The sequence below is a fragment of the Pseudophryne corroboree genome, chromosome 8 (assembly GCF_028390025.1).
Source record: "Pseudophryne corroboree isolate aPseCor3 chromosome 8, aPseCor3.hap2, whole genome shotgun sequence".
Lineage (NCBI taxonomy): Eukaryota > Metazoa > Chordata > Amphibia > Anura > Myobatrachidae > Pseudophryne > Pseudophryne corroboree.
The window spans coordinates 314,740,949-314,761,530 of NC_086451.1; the positions used below are offsets into that span (position 1 = coordinate 314,740,949).

The window sequence follows — 20,582 nt, forward strand, 5'->3', positions numbered from 1 at the left end:
AGCCCGTCTTGTATACATGTCCCAAAGAGTGTAAAAAAGTGTATTATATACGTTACATATTATAAATAAGTATATTATTAATATAATATAGTTACACAGAGTAAAAGGAAGCACATTATCAACTGGAGAAGTGTAAATGTCAGTACTATTTCCATTTCAAAACTATAAAAGGGATTATGAGGAAAACTGCAGGAATATCATGATGGAGAATCCCAAGTGTAATGACAGCCACACATGGTGACCGAGTACAGAGATGTCATTATAGTACCACAAGACTTCATCAGAGACGCTGTACAGTGTTGAGGATGCACTCTCTACCACAATGCATGTGAACATGTTCTCCATTGAATTCTCTCCTCAACCCTTAGCAATACTCAGCTTTTCCGATATACAAGTTGTGACTGTGATATTTGGATCTCTGGAGAACACAGGGCTATGTTGCAAACAGCTGCATAATTTCTTAATTTGAAGAAGTTCCCAGGAGCTGTTTCTCCCTGGGTTGCTTTTGCGCCATATAATAGTGTATGACACTGTGACAACATAAAGTAATAAAATGTACCGTAAAGTACATAATAGTAAGCCAGAGTCTCCCAGAGGAGCCCATAGAAACCCAGTGGAACTTAGAAAGTCTCAAAAGAGGAATAAGTAACTGTTAACCAAGGCTGATCCTGTGCTCTACAGAGATCAGGACATTATCATCAGTGCTGGAGACTGTCGAAAGGACAGTATTGCTGTCACTCTAACATAAAATAATCCAGGTATGGGAACGCTTATATTTACGCCAGTTCTTCAGAAACATTAATAAAAATCATTACTGCCTTTCAGTGATTCTTCGTATAACTATGCTCAACACGCAGAATACCAAGAACGGATTGTTATAAGCATGCTGAATATCTGTATTTTTATTATTATCTCTATTATCTCTATTAGATATAAGACATTATGCTTAGAAGTAATACAGGTTTACTGTATGTTTTACCCAGTGATGTGTGCATGACCCTGGTTTTACCTGGAAATTGTATTTGCCAATAAATCTGATAATCTTTGAATGTCTGTTTTCCTATATTTCAAATGAACAGACTATGATGTTAAAAGGGAACCACTTAATCTAGTTACAAGTTTTAGAACCACATATGGAGGGTCCTGAACTTTAGTATAAAATAAGTAAGCTACAGTCATATGTCCTGCAGAGAGTAAGGTCCATAAAAGGCACTGTACATAGCATGTCAGTAAAGATGAGTGAAATATGCTCTCACGGGCCCCTTAGGTTATTGGTACCTGCCTCTCTCCTCCTCTCTTGGCGAAACACCAGTAGTTTTAGTCTAAACGTGGGTTTCGGTCCCCAGCACAATTTTTCTGTATGATGTTATCACCTTACTTTTTAGGGAGGGGACCAGGGCCTGAGATGTACCATTAAGAAAATCTAAGAAACTGGTCAGTAGAAAGCACCATATTATTGTTCTATATTATTGAAAAACTTCTAGCAATTCAGCTTTAAAATAGTCAAGGATTTTGAAGTGACGTACGCACTGGTATAAACCCTTAAATAATACCGCACTCAGTTATTTTGATTAATTGATAGTATGTTTTGCAAATATTGCAATTACCTTCCTGTTATTCCTCTAATAATGCAACAACACTGCTTCAGGGAAGTAACATAATAATTTCAGTTGTTGTTGCCTACCAAGTATTATTGCAGACAGGGACAGACTGGGGCTCTGATACAGCCCTGGCATTGTAGTCACGCAGTGTGTGCAGGGGTTGAGGTCATGGCTCAAGGGGGTGTGGTTTAGCAACACGTCCCCATGTCTTTGTGTGCCGGGCAGTCGAGCCGAGCTCCAGGAGACTGCACTGCTCAGCCAGCCCCTGTCTCCATGTGCCGAACACATTGATCTATGATGTTGGACTGGCCAATCAGGCCATCGGCCCTTCTGCAATTTGATAAAAGTGCCAGGTAGCCAGTCCGGTTCTGATTGTAGAAAAGGAAATGAAGGAAAGCTCTGATTTTCAGCAATAAAAAATAAACTCACTTGTTACAAATTAGTTGCATTAACCAGCATACGTATACAAAAGCATAATAACTTTCTGTATTTAACATTCTCTATTTCCAGTAGATACAAAATCACATTCATTTGCAAAGGACAGTGACACAAACTGGTGATGTTTGTGAAGTTCAATCTTATTTATCAAGATAGTCAACATATAAATTAGCCATTTTGTCTTAAATCACAATTGTATAAATCCCAGAAATTCAATTTGATGCAATTATGACGAATTTCAGATCAAAATTTGGAAATTCGTTTAAAAATTAGGATTTGTTTTGAGTGACTTCAATTCTTGGGATCTTTGCTCTGATTTGTTTTGCTGATATATAAAAAAAATATGTGAGGAAGTAGCAGGGAGAACATCAAAGTGAGTGAAAGCTATGTAGGTTTCTTTAATGTGGAATTGCAGGTGTATTCGCCTACAAAATGAGTACCACTTTATTCAGGAAATAATAATGGTTAGGTACTTTGCATATCATATCTGCATAAGTTACTCAATTCAACGGGTTCACTACGATATGCCGGCGGTCGGGCTCCCGGCGACCAGCATACCGGCGCCGGGAGCCTGACCGCCGGCTTACTGACAGTGTGGCGAGCGCAAATGAGCCCCTTGCGGGCTCGCTGCGCTCGCCACGCTACGCACGCCACACTATTTTATTCTCCCTCCAGGGGGGTCGTGGACCCCCCACGAGGGAGAATAAGTGTCGGTATGCCGGCTGTCGGGATCCCGGCGCCGGTATACTGTGCGCCGGGATCCCATCAGTCGGTATACTGAAGACCACCCAATTCAACAAACTAGGAAGCCAAGTGTGTGCTTTGGGAGAGTGCTCTGGGGTGTATTCTGCTGTAGTTTTCCCTCTAATACCTCCAGCAATGATACTGTACAGTAGTTCTTGGCTATATGACTATGATGCCTTTGTATATGTTGGATCAGGCCTGACACTTCAAGATTTGTTCCCTGGTAACCTTAACTTATAGTATCTTTATGCACATATTATACAGTTAACAATTGATAAATTAACAATTTCTGACTTAGTATGGTAACTACCCATCTACACAATCTATGTACAGTTGTGCCAGCTCTCATCTTACCCATAAACAGGCCACATGTGCGAATGTGCAGCAATTGCGACTATTCATGTCTGGCTGCGATCCATTTGTTGGCGCGCCCATAACCATGCAACTTATGGATATAAGATGACAGCTGGCACATCTGCATATTAATCAATTATTGAGTTAAAAACGTTTCTTGTTTAAACAGTTATTGTTGATGAAGCTATCACACTGTTTGATAGTCTGATGTTATCTTGAGTTATCAGTTTTTAGCTAATATATGTTTATGGTTATTATCAGGTTTAAGTTAATTAAATGTTTATGGTTAATGTTTATAATGTTTTGTTTTTTTCAGAATTACTGAAATAAGACTTTTGGAAATGGTGGAAATTTTCACCCATCTCTAGTATTTATCTGGCACCTGCATTCTATTTTTTTAGGATTACATAAGATTATTATCTACTGTTAAAATCCCATTTCTGATGGTGTCAGAACCTACCTGGAAAATGCAACAGTTTCTGGATTTCATAATCAAAGCGAGTAAAAAATAAACAAGTGAAACTGAAAATAGCAGCACTACTAAAATAGTAATAAAATAACTCACGACTTTTGTGGGATGGATTTCACTGCTGGTTTGCTTGTAACATCGCATCGTTCTAGGACAAAAACAAATGTTAATACATGTATATGATGATTGGCCATATACAAGGAAACACTAAATAATGTTATGCTACTCATCTATATAAGAGTAAATCTAGAAGTTTGTGGCTGTCTTCCTTTTGAGTTTGTGACTGTCTTCCCTTTGCGTGCTCTCTGTTCTATAACATTAGGACCTTCTGACTTGGTAATACAACTATTGCGGTATACCATAATTAAATAATGTTATTTTCAATTAAGCTATACACCCCAGCTGCCAGAGGGTTTATTGTTATCACACATGAATAAGACTGAAAAAAAGACCTTTGATAGGAGAAAATGTGATTGTGGCACAGTGAAAAAACAATTGTTCCCCATTTTAAGAGTTTTATTAAAACCAAGTAAAGTGTTGATATAGAAAATAATTGAAAAATTATTTTATTATTTACATTTTACAAACATAGGGCTGTCATGCTATAAAAACAAATAAAGTGGATAACATTTATAAAAATGCAAAGGAAAAATTTGTCCATAGCAAAAAACACAATTTTTCTAGAATGTTTACAAAATTAAATGGAACCTGATTTGTCACTATGACCTTTCCACTGCATTAGTTTTCATAAAAGTCCCCCACTATAGTTTGGTAAAAAATCAGATCAATTAAATTAAGTTGGATCAGTGGAATAATGTGTCAATTTATGACAGTATTATAAAGTACAAAACAAAATTGCATTGCTTAGTTTTTATTTAACTGATTGAAAAGGTAACATTGTATTCTACTTGCTATTAATAAAACATCTTGTAGTGCAAATTGTATTGTAAGGCAATACAATATGATTATCTAGGTGAACAAAAGACATACTTTGTATGCTGTATCCTGAGGTCAGATGTTGAGAGTCCTGTAAAAATAAACATAAATAAATCAAAACAGTAATCCACATATCATCTAGATATAAAGATTTAGGTCACATAGCTAGAGGCTTGTGTATTATCTCCCTCTATCAATCACATGTTTAACCTTATCTAAAATTCATAAGAATGGAGTGGGGATTAAATTATAACAATAAATAGCGAAGATGTGAAAGGACATTATACTGTAAAATTTTAGAAAATACATTATGTCACAAATTTCAGCAACATTATACCCAATTAATTGTATTTGTACTCAATTTTATTGGTGTTTTGATCATATAATTTTGTACAGATTATCCACATTTTCTTAACAGTAAAATAAATAAATAATACAAATCCCATACAATATCTCAACTGTTGACTTATTTTGGTGAAAAAAATCACTAGATCACTTGCAGATTATGAAATTGACAGTTAATTTGTTTTAATATATATTTATTTATTTATGTATTTATTATATATTATATTATATTATCATAGCTACATAAACAATTCCAGAAGTCCGGACAACTTTATACAGACCAAAATAGCTCTATAGATAGGGTGATATGCAATAGAATTAATACATTGCCCAAATGTTTTATCTTACATTTGCAAGCACTAGAGTGATTGCGGTGATGTAGTTGCTAGATTTATGTTGGTAATTAGTGAATGCCTGTTTCAAACAGCTGCATGCAACTGATTCTTCAATGAATGCACTTAAATGTCACAGCAATATCACAACACGTTATTAACCCTCAGTCAGATGCAGCTGGCCTGACAGGCACCGCAAAGCTGTTCTCGCTCCCCTCTCCGCACATTGGCCTGTCCCTCCTAGTACCTTCCTATCTATAGGTGCTGTTCGAAATCCCCCTAGTCAGTTTTCCCGCCGCCTGCGTGGAGTGTAGTAGTGGCCCTCCTGGCCTCTCAGGCACACTGCGCCCAAACTCCTCCGACTTTTAAAGGTTCGTTTTTATTTTTATTTTCATCTATTAATTGTTTATTTTGCTCATTTTATGAATGAAAATTACAAAGGTTGAGGATATTTTGTGGAAGTATGTAGATTTGTCCAGGGTGGCCTCTCAGGCACACTGCGCCCAAACTTATACTCATGTTCATGTTTTCTCTTTTTTGCTTCAGATTTTCTGCTGAAATGGCCCGTAAAACCTATGATTTCTCTCTTTGTACGTCCTAAAGAAGGTCACTGACCACTTTAAGAGTATTAGAATTTAGTTAATTAGGTGCTAATGACAATTTGTTTAACAGGCGCCTGTCAGGCGCACTGCACCTGAACCCAGGAGTCCCAGAGGTGCGTCTGACGGAGGGTTAAAATAATAACGCATTAATATTACAATACCACACCACTACATTGCCACACCACTAATCCAGGGTACACACTTATCCAACAGAGAGGCCACCCGCAAAGCCATTTGAACATGCCTACACACTTGTAACGTCATATTCAATGGCTGCTGCAACCGACCTATCGCGCAGTTAGTAGGTTGGCCTTACACACAGCCAGATGTATCAATATATCTGTAAGATATTTTGCCATCAGCTGCACTGCAGGGCCAACCTGATATGTCTATGAATGACGTAGTTCACAGACATATTGGGTGTTCACACCCGCCAATGCACTTGCGATATATCATTCACTGATGAAACAATATATTGATAAGTGTGGCAGTACAGTTCACCGCATTAGATTTTATTTCTTTTACAGAGTGACCTGAAGGACCTGTCACAAGCCACAACTAAGAGACTGTGGCTTTGATTAGGCCTCCATCTTACACTCCCCTCCACTGCCATATTAAGGTGTTTGGCAAAATTAATTTGCCTCTTCTCTATTGCCGGACCAGCACTTTTATGATTATTCTATAACTCATAGGATAATGATAAAAGTAGGATATTTGGTGCATGTATTTGGAGGGCGGTAGGTAGCTTCCTTCCTGTATCTTAACTTTAGTGATATGAACTTACCTTGCTGGGTATTGAACACTTTGACTGCTCAGCTTTACATGGGGTGTGGATTGCAGTCAGAGGAGGGGGCCAAGAATGGGTCATTTCCTATTGGGCAAGAAAATAAGCTTTAGAAAATGAGGTGGATGTGAACAGTACATCGCAAACTCTGTAGTCTAGAACACTGCTTTTTAATATAGGATCGCAAATATCAGATTATCATTGTAATATAACTTCAAAATAGGAGAATCTGAGTATAATTTACTGAATATCTAACAATCAAATAGCCAACAGATTCCAGGACACCATTTAGTATCCTATAGCTTTCACATCTATGCTCTAGAACACCATAAGGGAGATGTACAGTATGAGGGGTGTGCAATACATATCTGGATGTCAAGTGCATAGGTTGAGTAGACACGATCTGACTGTCTGGTTGTGAACTGTAATCTCTGACTAAAGTTCTTGTGAAATGTCAAGGAACAGAACCGTATATAAGCAGCACTTCCCACTAAAGAAGTCAGCATCTTTACTTCCTTCACAAACTCATAAAGCTCAACAGAGGCCACTGGAGTGTCATTCTGTTTTACGACTACAAGAGGAGAGTTTTGACTGACTGTGAGCTGCTTTTGGGAAGGAAGCATGATCCTGAACCACTGTGTTTGACTGATTTACAGAATTTTGGCACAGTGGACGGTCCCTGAAAGATGAGCTCTGAGGCCGACCTGTGTCTGCCATCACAAAGGCCAGCATTGCTGCCATGTAGGCCATAGTTAGGTGGATTCCAGGTTGACCTTGTCCCAGTCAGAGAAGGAGATAGGCATCCATCCACTTGACACTCCATGAAAAGCTTGCCGTGGGCAAGGGTTCTGTATGCTGGATGCCCCATCAACAGAAGGAGGCTCAGGTGACTTGGTGCCACAACATGCTGGCCAGGTTTGATGGTGGCCACTCAAACTCTGTCTGAAAGATCAACAGTGGCAATGAATCCTGGATCTTCAGTGGACCCCAGTTGAGGGTGGGCCGCCACAAAATTTCAGATGTGAGTGCAGCATGGCCAAGCAGATAATGGCTGTTTCTTTGGCCAAGAATGATCATGTAGCTACTGTATCACTTGTGCAGCAGCACACTGTCACTGGGGAATGGTACATTAACCAATGCCTGCCACAAGTGCTGGAAGTCATTTGAAAAGTGCATCCAAGAACGCACGCTTTTAGTGCCCTTCGCCATCGTGACAATGCACCTGCCCACAACTCCAGAAAAGTTATGGATTATCTAGCCCTTTAACACATCCAGGAGCTTGGTCATCTGCTGACACTACAGACCTGGCCCCTTGTAACTGCAAGATGTGTGGGATCTGTTTGAGTCACTGGAAGCTGCAGTGAAGACCTTCATCTAGCATGTAGAAGACATACCTGCTTCGGACTGGTCCAGTTGCTTCACCAAATGGTTTGAGCACTCCTCCGGCAAATACTTTGAAACAATGTAATGTTCCTTTTGTAAATATAATACATTTTGTGCATCTAGAAGCTTACTGCACACCCCTCAAATGAAGCAGTGAAAAGAGTGTAGAAGTGGGCCAGTGGAGAGGTTGCCAATTTCAACCAATCAGCTGCTAATTTTATTTTATAGAATGCACTTGATAAATGTTACCTCAATGCTGACTGGTCACCATGGGCAACTTCTCCACTGTCTCACTTTTTCACTGCTTCATACATCTCCCCAATGTCCTCTGTAACCAATGTAACACTATTTAATTCTCTCCAATGAAACAGTACTATAGTAATTGAATGGGCACAATAATGGTAAAATTGGGAAGCCTTCGTTAAACCCTAGCAAACAGCGCAAATGGTTTTCAGAGTGGATTGTTAATACTTTCACCAACCTTTATTTCCATAGAGAATTATTTAAAGTTATTATGGCCATTTAATGTTAAATGATTAATGTTTTCCCAGTACTTCCCAATTAAAATGGAAAATAGATCTTCAAAGAGACCACAACACATTAGATATATCTGCAATTACTTAATATTTTACATTAAAGACATACCAGTACTATCAGCAAGGCACACACGCTCTGACACAACAAAGCATACATAAAAGATCAGTATTAAATATGTGACCTGGCTGGTGACCTGAAGGAGTTTTCCTGTGTGTGAACAACTATAAATAATAGACTTACAGATTTACACTGTGGATTTCACTGAATTGACTGAAGTATCACATTCAAGTGTTCTTGTCCATCATCATTGAATGCTATTGATTACTTTAAAGTCTTATTAATGGATCTTAAATGGCCCTAAATTCAGAAGAAGCAATTTATGGTACTTCCAGACATGTACAAATTGTTCTTTTATTTTAGTGTCACTTGTGTAATTTCAATTTTGATTATATAATATATACGAATTGTAAATGTTCTTGATTTAAAAAGAATATCTCTTTAAATTAGAGCAACTACTAAGAGAAGAGGAATGATTAGGTAAGATCCACAATTCATCAGATGGCTAAGGATCCCATGGTAATCTGTGGTATAAAATGAATGACCTCATATAATCAAAGTAAATATGAGAATCTACTGATACTAATATTTTACCATTTTTATACAATACAGCCATATTGTGGGCTCAAACCCATGTGACTCGTGCTTTCGTCACTAGTGCTATTTTCTACAGTATAGTGAAAGTGTGCACATGTTTTATGAAACACTCAAGTCATTAATGTCGGTACATCGTAAAAAGCACAGATACTAGAGACATGTTTGCACCATCTTGAAGGTGCATTTATGAAATCTTGACAAACCCGGGCCCCATCCCAAACACCACCACCCTCTGGGACCCCTGGTTATAATCAGGGACGTAACTAGGTTTGTGTGAGTGGTGCCGTCACACAGGGTGCACTGCATTGCTGACCACCCTACGGTGCCTGGAACAGCACCAAGAAGCCAGTAGCACTACTGCAGAGCTGCCCGGAGCATCCAAGGAATGCTCCAGGCAGCAACCCTGTAGCCGGTGGAGCTGCCTGGGGTGTCCTTATGATGCCCTTTGCAGTGTTCTACTTCCCAGAGCCAGCTACCCCTGAGGTGTGACATTATGATGTCATGGGTTTAGGGGCAGAGCAGGCCACTCTGTTACAGCGCTGGATAAAGGGCATATCGGTTGTGCTCAATAACTGAAGAAGAAATATAAATAAATTTAGACCAAATAAATATGGCATTAATGAGCCCAAAAAATCCATAATAAAAGTTTTTTAAAAATATAAATCACATTTTTTTAAATATATTTTTATTGATATTTGTATGAATATATGGCCTAATTCTAACATGATCGCAGCAGCAAATTTGTTAGCTAATGGGCAAATCCATGTGCACTGCAGGGGGCGAGATATAACATTTGCAGAGAGAGTTAGATTTGGGTGGGGTGTGTTCAAACTGAAATCTAAATTGCAGTGTAAAAATAAAGCTGTCTGTATTTACCCTGCACAGAAACAAAATAACCCACCCAAATCTAACTCTCTCTGCAAATGTTATATCTGCCCCACCAGTGCACGTGGTTTTGCCCATTAGCTAACAAATGTGAATTAGGCCCATAGTTACAATATTATTTTAATTGTTTAATGTATTTCATTTGGAGCACATTGCAAGAGATTTATCTATGTACTATTCCTTTTTATTTTTTTATAAGAAGGCTCAGATTTTTGTAAATTAAAATTTAAGCAGGCCAAATAGTATTCAACATGTGTAATGATTTAAAGCAGAATTTGGGTGGATGTCAAATCGCTGTATAAAAGCAGACCTTGATTTATTTCCACATTATTTGAACTTTACATAATTCTAAAATCATGTTAACTGATGCACAAGATATTTGGATTAGTGTGGCAAAAAAGCTATTTTTGTCATACTAAACATTAAACAAATTCTTGAAATCCAGCAACTCATTGGCTCCCATGTTAACAAAGTTTTTAGATGAAGTAATGTAGGCATCTCCCTCTCAGCCTAATGTTCAAACGACTGGTAATTAGTAGCATATGCTTTAGTTGTTGCAGTTGGTCACGCTCTTTTTGCTCATTTAGGAAGGCAATGTTTTCTTATTACAAACCCTCAGGTACATACAGAAACAAGCAAAGATTTCAAGTAGATTTATGTATTTACTTCTTGCAGGAGAAAAGTACATGAAGTTACAGAGTGAACCTTAAATGGAAATAATTGAAGTACGGTACAAACCAATACTGAATATTTCATACTGCACAAAATGTACTGAAACCAATGTAAATGTGTCTGAATAAGTGTTTTAAAATTACTCTGCAGTGATGAATTTTCTGGGCATTGAAAGATGGCTCTGTGGTCACAGACAACATATGTACTGTATTATCAAGATCTGGATACCCTACAAGAAGCGGTAATAGCTATAGGTTTTTGGCAAAACTTGTCATACTTTAAATGTCCTCTTATATTCCTGCAAATGAGTCAGTTCAGACACAGTCATACTGTACTGTGTTTCAGGTCTAGCTTGGTTTATTTAGGTAGAGCTGGACAGCTGAATAGCAACCCTGCACTGTTCTCATTTACACATACATACGCATGTAGTGCTTAGGGGCCAATTTATCAAAGGTGAGTGAATCTCTTGCAATAGATTCCAAATGCAGAGTATGGGAAATCAACCTAATGCAAATTTAGTAATGACATTGGTGGTACTTTGTTACCGGTTGTCCTCCAATGCTATCACCATCTCAGGGAGGCTTTAGCCTTGTCCACAGAAAAATAATATGAATTCCTTTTTGCTATTTAACAAAGGTTACCACAAGTCTTGACTTTTGCCAAGTATCATTGGTGGTGGCAATGTCCAGCAATAGAAAGCTAGCTTTGACTATTTAAGAAGAACAGTGACAGTATTACTAAAATCTTTTGACTCTTAAATAAAAATAATACAAATAATCAAATGTATTTAATTTTTGTATTTTGTATTTTTATTGAATGCCAAATCTGCAACCAGAAGACAGTGAATATAAATCATTATTAGAAAAGCTAATAATCCATTGCACATGTATGAATAATAGTCACTTATTGCACCTACTGTAGTTTTAAACAAATGTGACCTGTGCATTTCATTTATTGAAATACATATATACAGATGTGGCCGTTCTGATCTTAACCACGAACGGGTCCTGCGAGCAGCCACACGGGAGCATACTAACCGTGTGATCATATGGATTGCAGATGCATGCGAAGTGCACACACACACCCGTGTACACGTTATTTGTGGCAAACCAGTCGCAGCTGCCCAAATAGCATGTAGAATGAAGAAGTACACTTGTATAATGTAACATCTTACAATGTTAACTCCTTTGAAGATGGTATAAGCTGCAAGATCCTTTATATGTATTTAAGTAAAGTACAATCAATGTATCAAATAAAGATCCATAGTATACACACAACTTTAACCTTACCATTAATTGTTATTTTTATAGAGCTATGCTCATAGTATGCCTCAGTGTTAACTAAGCAAAGATGGTAAAGCCCCTTTGTAAATTAAAGTAGCTGTGTACATTTCACAAAGGAAACCATTGCTAAAGAGGCCTAGACACATTAGTAAATCCAGCGCTTTGATTCTTGGCTCAGCTTTTCAAAAGAGAGCCTTTCAAATGCCCAGTTTTAAGAGTGTCTGACACTCGACAACTGCAATAATGTTCTACAGTTTAGGAAAAAGTGATATTAAAATAGTTGCCAAGGCTGAATGGTTCAAAGAATTCCGTCATTGGAAGTGTACAATTTATGTGGGTTTTTTTAATAACCACAAGAGATTTTTGGTTTTTTTTTACTTGTCCTATGGGAGATGAGCTGAGTTTGTAGACATTACGAAGACAGAGCTTTATAGAACACACAGAATTGTTTGTTCCCCGAGATAGAAGTACAAATTAATCACTGGCATATGATAAGTGAAACATGACATTTTCTGGTATAGAGTGCATTATAAAAAAGAAAAACTTCTTTAGAATTTATAAAAAGGAAATCTGTCTTTAGTTTTACAAATCCAACAAATTGTGCTTCTGTGATTTCAGCATTCCTCCTATACTAAAAAATTATGTACGTAATATAAAAATAAAGTATGCTAAATGATGATAGAGAATAAAGGGATCTGGTTAGGATCCCTATGGTCGGGATCCCAGTGGTCGAGCTACCAATGCGAGAATCCCGACACTGCTCGGAATGCCGGTGCCGGCATCCCAGAATATCTTCATTATGAGAGCAAGTATTTTTTTTTTTTTAATTGCAACAAATCAACAAAGCATTCGTAGTTTTATATACAGAGTGATATACAAAATGGACCAGTACATTTGACCTGATTTATGGGAGGTTGGAAGGTATATCCATAAAAAGACTATCAAATTTTTATTTTTAAACAAAAAAAAGTAGACTGAGAGCACGGACATGCCATCAATTCCAAATTAGCCTTGGCCAATGTTGGGAGGTATGCTGGACAAGTTAAAAAAAAAATCCATCCCCCATGATTAAGTGACCTTAAATTGGGCATTCAGAAAAGAGGAGCAGATATGCAGATATCAGTGCAGTGTACTGTTTGACATGCTACAGTACTTCTTCCCCTTATCTGTGTATCAGTTAATTTAAGCTACATAACCTACCAATGCCATTGGTTAATATGCTAGGGATTTTACATGATATTATGCTTCAGAAATGAACCAGTAGTATTAAGAGATTGGGCCAGACTGTCAGAAGCCAACAGATTACTGGCTCCCAATTGTGAATACCTGAATCTATCAGACAACCCCTCTTAAGGCCCGTACACACTGGTCGATATATCGGCCGTTCTCTTGAACGGCCGATATATCGCGGGACCGTCGGCCAGTGTGTACGGCCGATACGTCTGTGAACTCCGTCGTTCACAGACGTATCACGTCGGCCGCGCAGCACAGCTGACGGCCAATATGTCTACCGATATATTGGCGCGTCGCTGTGTGTGTACGGGGCGGTCGGCCGACCACCCGTACACATGCTGCGGCGCTCGGTGGTGATTGACAGGTGAACTGGGCGGGCGTGTACCAGTTCATGACGTCAGTCCCCGACGGATCGCGCAGTGTGTATGCACAGCACACTGCTCGATCCGTCCATAGATATATCTGCAGATCAATTGATCTGCAGATATATCTACTAGTGTGTACCCACCTTTACAGAAACATGAGATTCCTCCTGATGAGGGTACACTCATTATAGATGGATAGGGAGATCAGATACTTTTTTAAACAATTCTTAAAGTGGAAATGCAGTTTAATTTTACAAATGCAGCTGGGATTATGAAGGGCTTGTTAATGTTAAGATAATAGTGTACTTATAACACCAGTTATCTTTTTTTTCCATACCATAAGGATGGCTAAATGAAAACAAGTCAGGCACATCAGGGTTATGGTCTGTAGGTGAGGGCATACTCTGCTTTTCCAAATTTTTTATTTTTGTATTGTTATGAGAAGCATCACTAGGTCCCATAGCTAAATCTGGGAACCTGATGATGCCAATTCCCCCAGTCTGATCTCACTATGTTCGGTTCTGGCATATACATAGCGGAGCCCAGTTTGAGCTTTCCATTCCAAGGTATTAGAACTGTGTACAGAATGAGGAAACGCTGGATAACTTTACTGTTATGTAGAGGAGCAGAAGGTTATTAATGAAGGGCATTCCTAGAAGGAATATTGAAGAAGGAAAAGTGAGGCTATGATTTCTAACAGCATCTGTTGTGTCAGTTACTGGATTCAGTTCATAATTAATGTACTAGTGCTGTAAATACAGAAAACATATTGGTGTCTCCTGTGACTTGTCCTGGTTTAAGCAATTAGGATGTGTGAACTTTGTTTCACATAGTAGAGTTTTGTCACCATAACAGACTCACATCCCCAATAATCCCACATGAGGAGACTCACAACTGCTGCTGGGATACACAGTTCCTTTCATTTACTAAAATTAAAAAATAATTGCTAAAAAAGTAAAAACAGTTAAAAAAAGAAAGAAAAATAAATAAACAGAACAGTGACGCCTTGGTGTCACTGTGTGAGTGGGGGACTGAGCAAATTGCATCAGTGTCGCCTCACCCTATAATGATGCAGTGCAGTGAGTTGTGGCATCACACTGCCATGATGGTGCAATTTGCTATGAATTGTATCCTGACAATTGTACTAGTAAGTTTGTGACCTACTCTCCTTGTAGCCCCGTTCTGGGAGAGTAGGCAATACATTTAGTAATGTTTTTTGTTTTTTTTTGCATCTCACATATCTAGTAAAATAGAAACCCAATCTCCATGTTTTGTTTTTAACCTAAATAAAACATCCCTCTAACTAGAAAAAATACAATATGAGAGTGCGCTTATCAAATCCAATGTAGATTTTATTATATTAAATTTTTTTTAAAAAAACTTATTATTGTATACATGCAATTCTATATAATCTAATATCAGCCGGCCGGCTATATACAAAGACTTATTTCCAATATAGTATAAACAATACTGGCATATAATCAAAACACATTTCCTAAGTATTTAAATTTTCATTGTACTGAGTTCTTATCAGCAGCTCCAATCTGTCTGCACAAGTCCATGTATATACGAAAAAATGTTTAGCAGCTTATTGCATCAATTATATTAATTAGCAATCTCTTAAACAAATATTGACGCCAAGTAGGTAGTTTAGTAATGATCTAAACCACAGTTTTCCTCACAGCTGAACAGTTCCATTAAGGCAGTTCGTATAAATTTTGTTACAACTGTAACTAATGAAATTACTATGTATCAGGTTGAAATTTGTGTACCGTACAGAGTGCTTCTGTTAACCGGCTTGCAAGCATACATACGGCGTCCCTCCTGGTTAGTGTTTCTCGTCACTGTCCGTTAACTTTGGAGGGGAATCACTTCATATGTCACTCGCCGTTTCTTATTCTCCCGGCGGCTGGCCGTGTGGCTGGAATATTTCCTCGTCAGCCTTATTAGAGGTTATAGAACTTGTCAGCAGAGAAGGCATACACAACCCCGCGCCTTCGGGGTGTTAGCAGTCACCGACCAGTTGATGTGCAAAATGCTGCGGTCTGTATGAGAGTGTCTGACAGACGCGTTTCCCCGCCTACTCGAGAGCATCGGCGGCTTCCTCAGTGTCATGACACTGAGGAAGCCGCCGATGCTCTCGAGTAGGCGGGGAAACGCGTCTGTCAGACACTCTCATACAGACCGCAGCATTTTGCACATCAACTGGTCGGTGACTGCTAACACCCCGAAGGCGCGGGGTTGTGTATGCCTTCTCTGCTGACAAGTTCTATAACCTCCAATAAGGCTGACGAGGAAATATTCCAGCCGCACGGCCAGCCGCCGGGAGGATAAGAAACGGCGAGTGACATATGAAGTGATTCCCCTCCAAAGTTAACGGACAGTGACGAGAAACACTAACCAGGAGGGACGCCGTATGTATGCTTGCAAGCCGGTTAACAGAAGCACTCTGTACGGTACACAAATTTCAACCTGATACATAGTAATTTCATTAGTTACAGTTGTAACAAAATTTATACGAACTGCCTTAATGGAACTGTTCAGCTGTGAGGAAAACTGTGGTTTAGATCATTACTAAACTACCTACTTGGCGTCAATATTTGTTTAAGAGATTGCTAATTAATATAATTGATGCAATAAGCTGCTAAACATTTTTTCGTATATACATGGACTTGTGCAGACAGATTGGAGCTGCTGATAAGAACTCAGTACAATGAAAATTTAAATACTTAGGAAATGTGTTTTGATTATATGCCAGTATTGTTTATACTATATTGGAAATAAGTCTTTGTATATAGCCGGCCGGCTGATATTAGATTATATAGAATTGCATGTATACAATAATAAGTTTTTTTTAAAAATTTTTAATATAATAAAATCTACATTGGATTTGATAAGCGCACTCTCATATTGTATTTTTTCTTGATCTATATTGGGGTAAATGACCTAGTACCCCAGAGAGAGCTGCTTTCAAAGCCGACAATTGCAGCGCCAGGAATATTGTGTTGTTTTATCCCTCTAACTAGTTAGCCCCACTCAGTAATGCCTGAAATTCCATTGGCAAGGGGATATGGGGTTAGCATTTCGAAGACAGTGGAGATTCCAGGAGCAGGGAACAGTATTATTGTAGCACTGGATTTAGTAGCAGTGGTGCCAAGAAGAGGGGGGGGGGGAGTTACATTTTACCTGGGCCCAGGCCTGATAGAGGGGCCCAGCCTGAGTTCAAGTTGTCGTCCCCCCTTACCTGGCAGCAACAGCTGCAGCTCTTCTCCTCAGCTCAGCACATGCTGCTGTGTGTTGGGCTGCAGTGTGACCAGTTAGGTGCTTAACCACTTAACTGATGATTTTACCTTTAAAACCATTCATATAGTTGTTGTCTTTTTAATTTTTATTTAACATACTGTAAATATTTAAATATTATATTATGCACATCTGTAGAATGGATATCCTCGTTAACAACTGGGGGACACAGTGGGACGTCACATTCGCATGTGATCTGACCATGTCAGTTAAGTGGTTAAAGTACTATTTTTTCTAAGGCTGCAGGGCCACGCCTCCCATGATTAGTTCACACCCCCTGAAAAGAACCTGGGCCGGCCAGGCACTCTACTGCCCTGTTCTGTAGGAGGGGTCTTTAGAATAATGGAATCTGGAGATGATCCTTAAATGACATGATGAGACACATTCTCAAAAGTGGAGCAAAGTGTATTACTTTATTTAATAGCATTCACACTATTATGTCCATAATATAACACATTCTCAAACAAGATGTTTTTATTGCCAATTTAGAGGTTTATTTACATTTTTTTTTATCTCTGGCCACTTTATCTCCACCTGAGGCTTAGTAAATAGAACCCTTAGTCTAGTAAACGCATGGTCGGACTGGCCCACAGGGGTACCAGGGAAACCACCGGTAGGCCCCACTGCCTGAGGGCCCACTCTTTCCTCTAGGGATCAGGTTCCAGACTATGCACTTGTATTATACATGGTAGATATGTTGCATTACACTACACTAAACTATTGTGTATTTCAAGCCTCTGTGGAGGCTGGCCACACACCCCTTTATTGGCTGACCACACCCCTAAGTATGGGCCCCTATCACTGCATTTCCCCGGTGGGCCCTTCATGCTCCCTTCCAACACTGAGTAAACGTGATTTTAAAACCGTTTTATATGTATTGGGTCTAATTCAGATGTGGTTGAAGTTGCTATTGCTGCTTCTTACGGTACATAGATGTAGCAGCGATAGCACCTACATGGTAATGCAGCACGGGGTGTCACGTTTTGAGAAACGGAGGCCATCACCATCCCCTCCCCACTCTCCAAATGCAGCAAAGTGTCAATCACTGGCAGTATGCTGCCGTCCTGCGTCCTGTGTTGCAGGACCCAGTCGCGCATGCGCAGAATGGGTCCTGCGCAAGTGCAAAGTATGGAAAATGGATACTTTACAGCACAGGGCGGCACTCCAACCACATGTGGATCAGGCCCATTGTCTTTGCAAAGCTTCTGATATTGTAGGTATTAGGTAATACAATCCAGAAAGAAATGTTTTGTAAGTCTTTTTGTGATAAACACATTTCAAACAAATGTGCCCTGGCTTGGAAAAAGGAAGAATTTTATTATTATGTAAACAGGTTTGATATGACTATTGTGTATTTTACATAGTGATGCTCAAGTACCTTCAATTGCTTCCTTAACCTCAATGCGTACTGGAATGGTTCCAGCTATTAGTCAGGCCTGGCATGCATTTTATATGCACAGCTATGAGAAGGTATAAATGTTACTGTAACTTGCTTGCCAATTGTATTTACATTTTTGCCTGGCAATTTTTCCCCAATTTAGTTTTGGCGTCGACTGATGGTTGCGGAAATCTGATGAGTGAACAGTCAGAAGGCAACAACAGAATACCAGCCAAACGCTATATCAGTATGTAGACTGAATATAGAAATTACTTGTACACAGCAAACGTACATTATGTATAGCAAATAAGTGACTTGATAGTCATAGTATTTCACATAAGACTTTAAATTAGCAAATCAATGTATTAAGGGGCTAAATTAGTATGTAGACTGAATATAAGCTGCGCCAGTAGGAGCCATCCTTAGTTTCTGCTGACAAGCAGAAATTGTTAAGCGATCACAATTTCTGCTTGTTGAAGGGGGGAGGCGTCGGTCAGTATGCTGGGCGGCCTTGCCCAGCGATGGGCGGCCCCCAGCATGTGACCAAAAGGATAGCAGAATTTGCTATCCTTACTGAATTAGCCCCTAAATCCTTCATCTGGTACTGTATTTCACAAATGTCCTTTCCAGTAATTTAAATGTCTTTTGTATCACATTCATTGTCTTACTGTAGATTGTAAGCTTTAGCAAGCATTCCCTCTCTTACTATCTTCTGCAGTAAGTCACCATCTTCATTAAACACATCTGCCTAAGCATAACTTATCCAGTACCTGCACCACATTGCAATCCGGTGTTTGGTCACACTAACATAACTGTACTGCTTGTTGCCAGCTAGTTAAGGTCCGCTTATTTTTACGGGAAGCAGTTAGCTTCCTGACACACAGGATCCCGGCGGTCGATATACCGATGCCGGGATCCCAAAGTAGGACACAGGGAGATTTAGGGTTAGGCACTAAGCGGGGAAGGTTAGGGTTAGGCTGCTGGGGGGGGGGGGTTAAGGGTAGGCACTAAGTGGGGAGGGTTAGGGTTAGGCAGTGGGAGGAAGAGTTACTGTAGGTTTACGGGGGTCAGAGTTAGAATGCTCACCCACCAAGTGTTGGGAATGTCGCTGTCGCTGTCTGTACTCTGACTTCCGGCATCCCAATCAGTGGGATCCAGATATTAACCCAGTTCAATTACTATGGCTGCTTTGTGCTGTGGTCAGTAGCTTTAAGAATACAAGAGTGTGCAATTGGAAATTAAGTGAAAGAAAGGGTCCAGTAGTAGTGCTAAAATCGGGTGGTCTTCTGTTTGCTGGCGGCCGGGCTACCGACGACCAGCATACCGGCGCCGGAATCCCTACTGCCGGCATACCGACATCTTTTCTCACTCTTGGGTGTTTACGATCCCCTTGGAGGGAGAATAGATAGTGTGGCCGCAGCGTGGCGAGTGCAGCGAACCCGCAAGGGGCTCATTTGCGCTTGCCCAGCTGTCGGTATGCCGGCGGTCAGGATTCCGGCGCCGGTATGCTGGTCGCCGGGAGCCCGGCCGCCGGCATACCCTACTACACACCAAAAATCACCTATCCTGTATTTAGTCAAGTTTCCAATGAGCTTGGGAGACTTAGTGCACATGGGGTTATCTACAGCAATTGTTTTATTCTATCATTCTCAATAATGCAGCATTTCATTACCTTGAGATTGTCAAATTTACCCTTCATACCTCACCACAGGAATACACATATTCAGACTCATTGGTGAGCACTTCGGAAATCACCCTCTTAACATGCAATTGGAACTTCCCACGGAGATCATAAACAACACAGGATATACTTTTCACAGGGTTGGGTACGGGTTGCTGGCGGTTGGGATCCCAGTAGTCAGAATACCGATGATAAGATCTCGACCGCCAGAATGCCAGCAGGGGGGCGAGTGCAATGAAGCCCCTTGCGGGTTCCATTCCCACTTCATGGGTGTCATGGACACCCAGGAGTGGGAATAGCTGTGGCAGCGCTACTGTGGCAGCGCTACTGGCATTCTGGCAATTGGGAACCTGGCGTCGGTATTGTGACTACATCCCTTTTCACATTATAAAAGGTTAATATTCTATTTTCATTGTGCAAAACGTCATTAATAATGGTTTTCTGGCCTTAAGGACAATGATACCAAAAAGAGATCTATGAAGTATGACAATGATATGTTATGTTCAGCCTTATGGGAAATCACATTACAGACAAGTAATTCCAAATTCTGTTCATAAATAAACTGAGGAAAAACATATATAAATTCATAGCAGAGAATGTCAGTCA

General features: G+C 39.7%; 1 protein-coding gene across 6 annotated transcripts in view; it reads right to left on the minus strand.

The window, feature by feature from the left end:
• Positions 1 to 20,582, minus strand: part of AFF2 (ALF transcription elongation factor 2) — a 741,379-nt gene that overhangs the window by 275,977 nt on the left and 444,820 nt on the right. For 4 of the 6 annotated variants that reach the window (XM_063937398.1, XM_063937399.1, XM_063937397.1 and 1 more), the window contains 3 exons: positions 6,606 to 6,692; positions 4,597 to 4,633; positions 3,703 to 3,754 (listed from right to left, as the gene is read on the minus strand). In XM_063937398.1, coding sequence (XP_063793468.1) covers positions 3,703 to 3,754; positions 4,597 to 4,633; positions 6,606 to 6,692 — 176 coding nt within the window. The remainder of the gene's footprint in view (positions 1 to 3,702; positions 3,755 to 4,596; positions 4,634 to 6,605; positions 6,693 to 20,582) is intronic. The other 2 variants (XM_063937401.1, XM_063937400.1) reach the window with 1 other exon arrangement.